The sequence below is a fragment of the Thalia democratica genome, chromosome 1 (genome assembly GCF_965202585.1).
Source record: "Thalia democratica chromosome 1, ktThaDemo2.hap1.1, whole genome shotgun sequence".
Taxonomy (NCBI): Eukaryota; Metazoa; Chordata; class Thaliacea; order Salpida; family Salpidae; genus Thalia; species Thalia democratica.
Window position 1 is genome coordinate 50,915,098 of NC_139165.1, and position 10,452 is coordinate 50,925,549.

The following is a 10,452-nucleotide window of genomic DNA, read 5'->3' on the forward strand; positions in this document are numbered from 1 at the left end:
TAAACTAAAACTTTGTTTTAGTTGTAAGAAATAACATCAAAATTTTATTAAATATTGTTAAAAGTCTTAGTTTTTCAGTTCTGACTTTTGAGTAAGTTTTAAGTTTTTCGTTTAATATTTATTTTCTGAAGGAAAAAACTTTCCTACATCATGAATTACGTTGCTTTTTGTAAAAAAGTTTTATTTAAATTACAATTTTTCTGAATTTTACATATAACAACCTTTTGAAAAACATCGAAATGCATATATAGAAATGAAAGTCGTCAAAAACATGGTAAAAAAAATTAAGTATATTAGTATTTTAGAGTTATTTTGTACACTGTTGATGTTATTGTAGCTGTTTTAAAAAGACTTTTAAGTTATTTAATTCGGATAAAAACAACCTTTCTGTGATAGTTTCATAATAGTAGATGTTTCGAATAAGTTAAATGTAAATCAAAAAACTTTACACTATAAATACTGTAAAACTATTTTCGAATATTTATTAGCATAAGTAAAAAAAGAAATTACTTTTTCTAAGACTAATGAGTAATTACTTTTACACGAACGCAAAAAAAAAAAATATATGTGTTAAACGTAATTATATGCTAATTTGTCAATAAAGCAAACTATAAATTACTTTAGCTTATCAAAACATTTTTTTATATTAAACTGCTGCGTATTTATATAACTACGTTTTATAATTTATCGGTTTCTTTTTGTTTAGATTTCTTAAAAGGAATGAACTAATAGATTTTAGTTTTGTTAATAACTATATAGTTGCGCAATATAAATCTATTTGTTAGTCGAGTACGTCATTATTAACTCATGTATTTTGTATGACATCATCTCTATCACGTATAAATGCAGTAAGTGCTCTAAAGTTCTACCAGTGTTACGTGCTAAGAACAAATAAAACTTAAAAAAAGTTTTAAATGTAGTTTTATTGATAGCTTAAAAGTTTGTCATAAATCGCTTTTCACAGAAAAACATTTTCAGTATAGTCAATTATTTTAAATTATGCTATTGTTGTTTGATTTATTATCAGATACTTATAACAAATTTGTTTTTAAATTAGAAAGTAATTAAGTTGTTAAGCAAAGTTGGCTTATGTATTTGTTAGGAAAAATTGTATTTTTGTAGACTTTTATTAATATTAATTTTTTAAATCACTACAAACTCTACAAGATGAATGAATGGAATATAAAATCTTCAACATGTGCTACAAATACTATCAATCCTATACGAAAGACTGTTGAAAATATGAAAGCAACTCCGAATCCAAATAAAAAGCCCATTCCACTTTCAATTGGTTTGTTTTTAATAAAAATACATTCAAAATTATAGTTTCTAATTCGTCTAGATTGATACTTTTGCTATAGCAAAATAAATGTCATTGATTATCATAAAAAAATTTCATCATTACAACACACTATTTGTTTTATTTTTTTTGATTTTTTTATCGTTTCAGTTTTAAGATACTTGTTACTTATATTAAATGGTTCGTTTCTTTAAACTGGTCTGTTATGTTAGATTTTATTGTTTAAAAAAATCGTACCCAAATAGTTATCTTTTAAATTACTTAAATGATACACCTACAATCCTACAACCTTCAATACACACTACACAGTACTAACCTTTAAAATAAACCTTCATAAAAATTTTCTTTATTACATTTTTAAGTTTATGTACATCCAAATTCAAATAAACTCTAATAAAAAAAAGTTATAAAAGCATAACCAAGTTCAAAGCAACGTAAACAGAATTTTCTTTTTTTGAGTTGTTTAAATATTTAGATTTTAAAGTTTAGAAAGGTAAATCTAAAATACTATTTTTATCAAACACAGAAACTTAAATAAAATTCTATACTTTTCTATTTATAGTTCAAAACTACACAATTATCATATTTCTTGAAAACATGTGTCTATATCATTAAAATGTTTTTTTTTATGACTAATTTCATTAACAAAATTAATTTAAATTTGTTAACTAACATTTTACACTTTCATTTACAATAAACTTAAACCAACAAACGGTCAAACTAATACCATTAAATTTTAGTTTTTTTAAGCTGTACTTTCTTTTTTTGAACTTTATTTTCAGTAAATTGCTTTAAAAAATAGTTTTAACTAATATCTACCCAACAAAATTTACTTTTATTGCCTGTTTTTTCAATTAAAGACTATATATAAAGTTCTTAAGTTATGTTTTACTTTGTTAAGTAAAAATATTTCAAAAATTATTCCCAATATAATTTTTAAATTATTTACAGTTTTATTGCAATAAGTTTAATAATTGTTTAGTTTTTTTTTTTGTAAACATATCCAAAGTTTTATACCAAGAGATTTTTCATATAAATAAAATAAAATAATGAATAAAATATTAAGCATTTTTTAGTGTCCGTATCTGAAGGTTAAGTTCGATTTTTGTTAAGAATATTTTTTGACAAAACAAATAGAACTCTTGAACAGTTTTTTTTTAAGAATTTTACTTTCTAAATCAAAACTTTATAATAAGTTAAAATTAATAAAACTTTCAGGTTCATAAAACTAGCTCGTTTCAATTTTACATTTAGTTTTAATTACTTTTACTATGACTTTGTTATTCTAATGAATTGTTACTAATATGTACATCTTTAAGGATAAAGTTCTCGTTAACTCGAACTGAAAGCTGTTTTATATTTATTTTTCTTTATTTGTTTCAGTTTAGTAACATTAAAAGGTACCAATTAAAACAAAGTACAAGTCTTAGTGTAAAGATATTCTTAAAAGGTGATCCAACGATATTTGGAAATTTCCCACCACCACAATCAGCAGTTAACTCAATCATAGAAGCAGTAAAAAGCGGAACTAAGAACGGATACGGACCTTCAAATGGAAGCAAGGAGGCAAGAGAAGCAGTTGCTAACTTTACAAATGAAGAAAATGCTCCCGTCACTCCTGATGTAAGAATACTGTTAACATTTGCCTAAATGCTTATAACTTTTTTAATTCTATTTCCATAAGTCTAACAAAAGGTACATTAATGAATCAAAGATAATTTATTTTCTTTTTTTAGTAAGTTTTTTAGTCATAAAGTAAGGGTAAAAATATAATAATCTTATTACTTTTTCAATTATTTTAGGACGTCTATCTTGCTTGCGGTTGCTCAGATGCTTTAAATCTCTCAATAACTGTACTAGCGAATCCAGGAGATAACATTTTGATGCCAAGGCCAGGGTTTTCAATATATAAAACATTTTGTGGATCTTTAGGTGTTGAATCTCGTTACTATAACTGTTTGGTTAGTTGAGGATTTAATAAAGCTAATATGCTTTAAGTACTAAAAGTTTTAAAATAATTAAGTTGCTAGAGGTTTTTGTTTGTTTAAACACCGTCATTTCTAATACTCTATTTGTACAAGAAAAAGAACCTATTTTGAAACAAAACTAACAACACTAAAACTTGTATAAGATTAAAATAAAGTTCATACTATAAAAGTTAGTTTTCTACAAAACTACTCTGCAAATATATTTTAGTTTACAGCAGAAAAGTCGTGTTGTTGAAGTATTAATGGTTTCACTTTAAGTTTTTGAACTTTACTACCAAAACAATGTTTCACTTTTTTAAACAATTTAAATGTGATCTTTAGTTTATTAATAAAATCTTATTCATATAGAATTCAACTTGTTTATGTATAAGTGTGAAAATTACACAGTTATTTTCCAAGCTGGGAGTTGATTTTTCTTTGAGGAAATTTTTTGTTTCTTATTGAATAATATTTAAACTACAAAACAAAAGAAATCTTAACTGAGCAGTGGTCTACACTCTACAGCCTCCTAAATTAAACGTTCTAAAATTGCTTAAAAAAACTATTGTGTGCCGGGTTTTGAGTGAAAAGTTTTTCAGGGCATATTAATCTAAGCAATTTATTATAAGATTAAATAAGAAAAGAAAATTTTAGCAAATTTTCATTTAATTAAGTAAATAAAATTTTGTATGCTAACCGCAGTTTGCCGACTCGTGACCGAACCATTTTAACAACAACTATCACTTGATTAACGATTAAAAGTTTTATCGAAAAGTTTTTGGAAAGTAAAAGTCAAACCATTAGAAGTTTAGTAGCTAAATAGTTCTAAGATACAAATGGTGTTTTAGCTCAAGGCTAAAACATATTAATTTATAAGTAGAAACTATTCTTTAAGCTAACCATATATTTTCTATATCTTATACAAAAAGTAGTCCTAATGAAACATATGTTTAATACCATTAAAAAATACTGTTTAGTACTTTAAAAGTATCCTTCAAAAACTTATACAATATTTGTTTTTTAACACGTATACTAATTATTGACTAATAATAAGCTTATAGGGTTAAACTAGTTTTGATGATTAAAACTTTAATAAATAAAACTTTAATCAAAACTGTTTTATCAAAAATATTCCTATGGTTTAAAAAAAACTTATGACATTAAAATATTAATATATTATTAACAGTTATAAAGTTCACTTTGTTTTAGATAATAGAAAGTTGTTTAACAGTTTAGCTACGTTCATAATTGTTTTTAGCCAATAGCTTACGCTCTACGTTAGGATTAAGAAGATTAACTAGACAACTCCCATTAGACAAACATTTAGAAAGTATAAATACTACAGTTTAGTTTCAATTTATATTTATGTTTCTTGTAAAGAACGTATTAGTACTCAATTGTTAACAAATGCTTAATATATAAACAATTATACATATGTTGATCTTATAACCTAAAATTTCACTACAGTGTTACATTTACATTTGAATATTGAAAAAATAAAAAGAAAAAGCTAAATACTAAACAAAAAAACTATTTTCAAAGTTTATGTCAATTTTTAAATAAAAATAATATTAAAAGCACAAATAAAATAGAGTTGTAAAAACATTTTAGCTAAGAATTCTTATAAACTAAGTTATATATACTTTTTGCTCTTCGACAGCTAAACTTAAGGAATTTTTTGATAGCAGTGGTAATTTTTTTAAAGTTCTTTTTTCCGAAATCTGAGACGTTGTAGTTTTCAACTTTTCAGACAAAGGATGAGTTTCTATTATTGGGCATACACGATTTCTTTTATTGAAGAAAACCTTTTCACACTTTTTTAACTTTCTAGCAGATTTATTAGGCTGCATTATTTATTATTATTTAACTTTCCAACAAATACCTAAACTGAGCTAATGCTATAAAATTATATAATCAAAGCTTTTTTAGAACCAACGTTATATAAGTATTATAAAACTTAATCACGTCACAATGACCTAGGCTGTGCTTTTATTAGTTTTATTAGACTTAAATAATATTTTTTTCAAATTAATTTGTTTTTTGTTGCAGAAGTCGAAAAACTGTAGCTTAGGAATTTACTTTTAAGTAAAACAACTTATGCAAAACATCGTTTATTAATATTTTTCTCCGTTTTAAGATTATACTAAATTAATAATCTAATTAAGATAGCAATAGTACTAATTTAATGATAAATTTATTACAAATTTAGTCATTTAAAATGTTTTTTACGTATTAGAATAGATTAACAAAAGTTCGACGGTCCGCAAAAAGTTTTTATAAAGTTCTCGTTTTTTATATTTAACTAAATCAAAAGATTTCGTCTATTAAACCAGTTTTTTACTTAATATTAGGCTCTCTGTCGATTTCTGCTTTATTTCTTGAACATAATATTAATGAAAGATTTTCAGCTAGACCAATTAGTTTTTAACTTTACTATAAATATTTTAAAATTTTAACTAAAACAACACTTTACATTAATTACTTTTTCAAATATATCGTACTGTTTCTGAAAATAAATTTAAATAATATTCGATTGAGTGCTATAAAATCACAATACTTTATTTAATTGAGCCCGTTGAAAATCAAAACAGCTGTTATATATATGCATAATGATTATTTTCTGTTCGACTAAAACCCATTATTATTCAAACTTATTTTTTAGTGTTTATCTTTTACAATACATTATAGAATACAATAAGTAGTAATCTATAAAGTTTTAATTACTACTGTGTACGAAAAGAAAAATAATAGCACACTTGTTATATAGAAGTTCGATATAAGTTGCTTCACAAAAAAAATAAACAGCCAGAAAAATCATGGGAAGCTGATTTGGAAGATATGAAAGCCAAAATTGACAGCAAAACGCGAGCTATCATCGTACTTAATCCGTCAAACCCGTGTGGCTCTAACTTTTCAAAGGAACACATCATAGACATTTTAAAAGGTTTGTAAAATTTGTACCATAAATCTAATTATGAACTAGGTGATTTTTAAATCTAGAGTAGTAAAGTTCAGTAAGAAAAAAATCAGTACAAGCCTAAGTTTCAAACCGTAATAAGCAAAAATTGTAATCAGCAATATACATTCAGCTGAAATTTGACTTAAAACCATAAAGTTGAATGGTTGGTGTATTATTTTAAATCAAAAAAATAATATATACAGTAATGCAAGTTTTATAAAAACTAAATAGACTCCATACACAGTTGTAAACAAATTAATCGATTTTTAATTATTTTGTAACTAAGCCGTGTATTTGTTTAAACAGTTGCAGAGGAACACAAGCTTCCAATCATATCTGATGAGATTTATGCAGACATGGTAAATTTAGCTTATTTTTTTCAAAATAATATAGAATATTCTTGTTTCAACAGTAGTTCAATGCTACAACTAAAAGGTGTAATATTTAAATATGATCAGTTACAAAAAAATATTTCTTTAAAAGTATTTAGTTGTTTTAAAAATTTGAAATGGTAGTAAATATAATCAAATTAAACAATTAATATCTAATGATACTTTTAAAATAAAAATAGAGTTTGCGACTCAAATATAGTATACATAAAATTTCAGGGAATAACAAAATAATATTTAGCAATACAAATTTAGGTTTTTAGCGGAAATAAGTTTTATTCAGTTGCAAGTCTTTCAAAAAATGTTCCAATTCTACAATGCGGAGGAATAGCTAAAAAGTCAGCTTTTTTGCAAACTAAATTACAAAAGTTTTTTATAGTATGTATTTTGATCCTTAATTTTAATTTTCACCACTTAAATATTTTTTTAATTAGTAAAAGTATTAGCGTCAGTTTGAAGATTATAGATACAACCACAAGTCTTTAACATTTTATTAATAAAGACTTAATTATGAAACAGCAATAACAAAAACAAGCACATTTGGTTTTACATCTTTATTATGCATATAGATAAGCTACACTTAAAAGGGTGTTATGCAATATTGTAAGTGCAGTAGTTAGTGGTAAACTGTCAAAGATATCCCAATATTATTATGATTCTAAGATAAGAGTAAGCCTCTTTTCATTTAGCTGTATTTAAAAAAATGATTCACTTGTTTCTCTTAATAATAAAAACACTTAACTTTTTCAGCAAACAAACATAACAAACAACAAAAATTTAAGTTTTTCAGTGATATCAAGTATATATTGTATTATTGTGACGATATAATGTCTATAAAACAGGTTTTTAGTTCCCGGATGGAGATGTGGATGGGTGGTAGTGCACGACAGAAATGAAATATTCGGTACAAACGTTAGTGCTTAACTTACTTATGTTTAAAAAATTATATTATAATTTAAAATAGTCGGATTTAGCATTAAGTATTTTATCTATTATAAACCATTAACCTATAAAATTCTATAACAATTTTTTTTATTTTTAATGGACACATGTATATACTTACTTTAGCTTCTATTCTTTCCTTACAATATTTTTTTTTTACAGAGCTCCGTTGAAGTGTGTTAACTCGTTTAACACACAGAAACACATGTCAGTGTTATAAAAGAAAGATACTGTATAATTTGTTATTATTATAAGTATTTATATAGTATAATTTATATATATATATATATATTAGTACATGAACGACCTACTAGGATAAGTATTGAGTATTTGGGTTTATTATTGAAGATATCTCGTATTCAATAATTAGAATCATTTTCTACTATATCTTTATTAGTTTTTACAAGAAAAAGGTTTGTAGTATAAGTTTACTTATATTTAACCTTTTGAATTGACTTTTAATACAATAATACAATTGTTTTCTTCTTTGACTCATGTAAAATCCGTCAATTTTTTTAAAAGGAATACTTTTCAGATTAGTATTCATTTTTTGCTTAATTTTTGAATTGAAAATTGTTTAACATTTTTTGAATGTAAAATATTTTTTTTAAATAAAAAAAAGTCTTTGCTTAGTAACTTTTATTATGTTATACTTATTAAAATTAACCAATACATATTGTAGATAATGTAATTTTCTTCTCACAAAAAATTAATCAAAGTATTTATAGTGTCTACAGACTAAAAAAAATATGAAAAAAAACACTCGTATTTTTACTTTTAAGATAAGAAATGGCCTATTTCAATTATCACAAAGAATTCTTGGACCTTGCACACTAGTTCAAGCAGCGCTCCCTGATATTTTGACTAAAACATCGAATGAGTTCCATGATAACACATTGAAAAAATTAGAAAAAGGTGCGATGACTGCTTACAGTGAAATTTCAAAAATAAAAGGCTTGAACCCTGTGAAACCTGGAGCTGCAATGTACATGATGGTAATTAAACTCTTAGATTAAACTAGTTATGACAAATACCAAAAAAAATACTTTGGTTTTACTCTGTTTTCAGAATTTGCAATTTTAAAAGTTGTAACAAGTTTGTTACTAAATCAGTTAAAGTAAAATACAAGAATTTATTTACCTTTTTTTAATGACAGCTATGAGCAACCTTAAACATGTTATTTTATTAAAATAACTCATTGATCGATAGATAAACAAAAACTAAACAGGTTGGATTTGATCCGAAAAAATTTCCATCTATAAAAGACGACATAGAATTCAGTGAAATGCTTGTGACTGAACAAAGCGTAATATGCCTTCCTGGTAGTGTAAGTTTGAAAGTTTATTACTACTTTATGAAGCCAAATATCATAACTTTAAAAACAAAATACAGTTTTTTATTACTTGTAAGTTTTATGCGATATAAAAAAAAACACGTTTTTAGAAAAATTTAAAAAATAATATTTAAAAAAACAATCTTCTCTTTAAAGTTTATATACCTTTAAAGACTAATCAGTAAGATTTATAGAAGATTCTTTAAAAAAGCTCATGTTCAAATATGTATTAATAACAAAATTAGTTTATTTCACTATAAAAAATATTTTTTTTGTATTTCATTTTTTGATAAATGATTAAACTTATGTACACAATTTGATTTTTTATTTGTAGTTGCTTCAAAAATTTATACTAGTTAAGCAAAAAAGTTATTCCTTTAAGTCCTATAACGCCAAGATAAGAAGGTAATAACGTTCGAATAAAGCTTAGAACAAACAGAACGATACTTCATGATTACACAAAAAAGCTTTATATAAAAATATTCATATTGTTAACTTCAATTTAGCAATCATTTTAAAACTTAAATTTAACAGTGCTTCGATTATCCGAACTACATGCGGTTAGTGCTTACTGTGCCAGAAGACATGATAATGGAGGCGTGTCAGCGACTCAACGAGTTTTGCGAAAAATATTTTGTTTCATAATTGAAGAACTACATGAAGTTATTCTTTTTAACAAGTCTTAATATTGAAGATTGACGTTTTGAAGCAGTTAATGTTGTTTTGTTATAGGTTCCGAAACTTTTGAACACTGTTATTTTGTTTATTTAATTAGTTTATTTATCGTAATAAATGTAAAAAAATTAATTGGAAAAACTGTTGTTTTGTAAATGAGTAAGTTTATTCTTGTTATAAACAATTCAAAATAATAAGTTTACTACCATATTTGTATGACTACTACAGTGTGTTTAGTCTCATTACTTTAGTTATACAAAATGTATGTCTTTATCATTATAGAACTACTTTTGTGTTGTGTACTATTGCAATTTTAGCAGGAATAAAACCTCATTATGATCAAAATTGTGTATACAATTAAAAAAGTTGATGCTCGCAACTTGTGCTTTTGGATGAAGAGAATTATATAAAAATTCAGTTTTCAACAAATGTTTGTCTGTTTATATAATGCTTATCGTTTTTCAAAGTATTTTTAAAATAGACTGTTTTCAACTTAGATTTATTATTTGTTTCAGGGTACTTAATTCTTTATAATAACACTATAAAACAGTTTTTGAAATGAAACTTAAAACTGCAAAAACTATTAAAAAAAACAATAAAATACGAAGTTTCTTAAATACAATGGAGCGTTCGAAAAAACCATCTTTTTATTTGTAGAATTAAAAAGTATTAAAAATTGAGTAATTTTTAACAAAAAAAAATCATAACTAAAAACAACAGTTAAACTTTATTTAAAATGAAATTTCAGTTCTTCATCAATCTAAATTCTAAACCATTATTAGTTTTACAATTAAAGTATGTATGTATAACTTTAAGCGAAAACTTTTTATCATAAAGAAGTTTGTATCATTAGTGTGATCGAAAGAAATATTTGTAATATAAAAGTA

The 10,452-nt window shown here is 24.3% G+C and overlaps 1 protein-coding gene across 1 annotated transcript; it reads left to right on the forward strand.

The window, feature by feature from the left end:
* Positions 1-1,126: 1,126 nt before the first annotated feature.
* LOC145849131 (tyrosine aminotransferase-like) lies at positions 1,127-10,061 on the forward strand. Its single transcript, XM_082954224.1, has 10 exons — positions 1,127-1,291; positions 2,751-2,923; positions 3,103-3,261; positions 6,073-6,211; positions 6,533-6,585; positions 6,871-6,953; positions 7,458-7,527; positions 8,340-8,552; positions 8,786-8,884; positions 9,425-10,061. The coding sequence occupies exons 1-10, from the start codon at positions 1,168-1,170 to the stop codon at positions 9,533-9,535; spliced, it is 1,224 nt and encodes a 407-aa protein (XP_082810350.1). The 5' UTR covers positions 1,127-1,167; the 3' UTR covers positions 9,536-10,061.
* Positions 10,062-10,452: the final 391 nt, after the last annotated feature.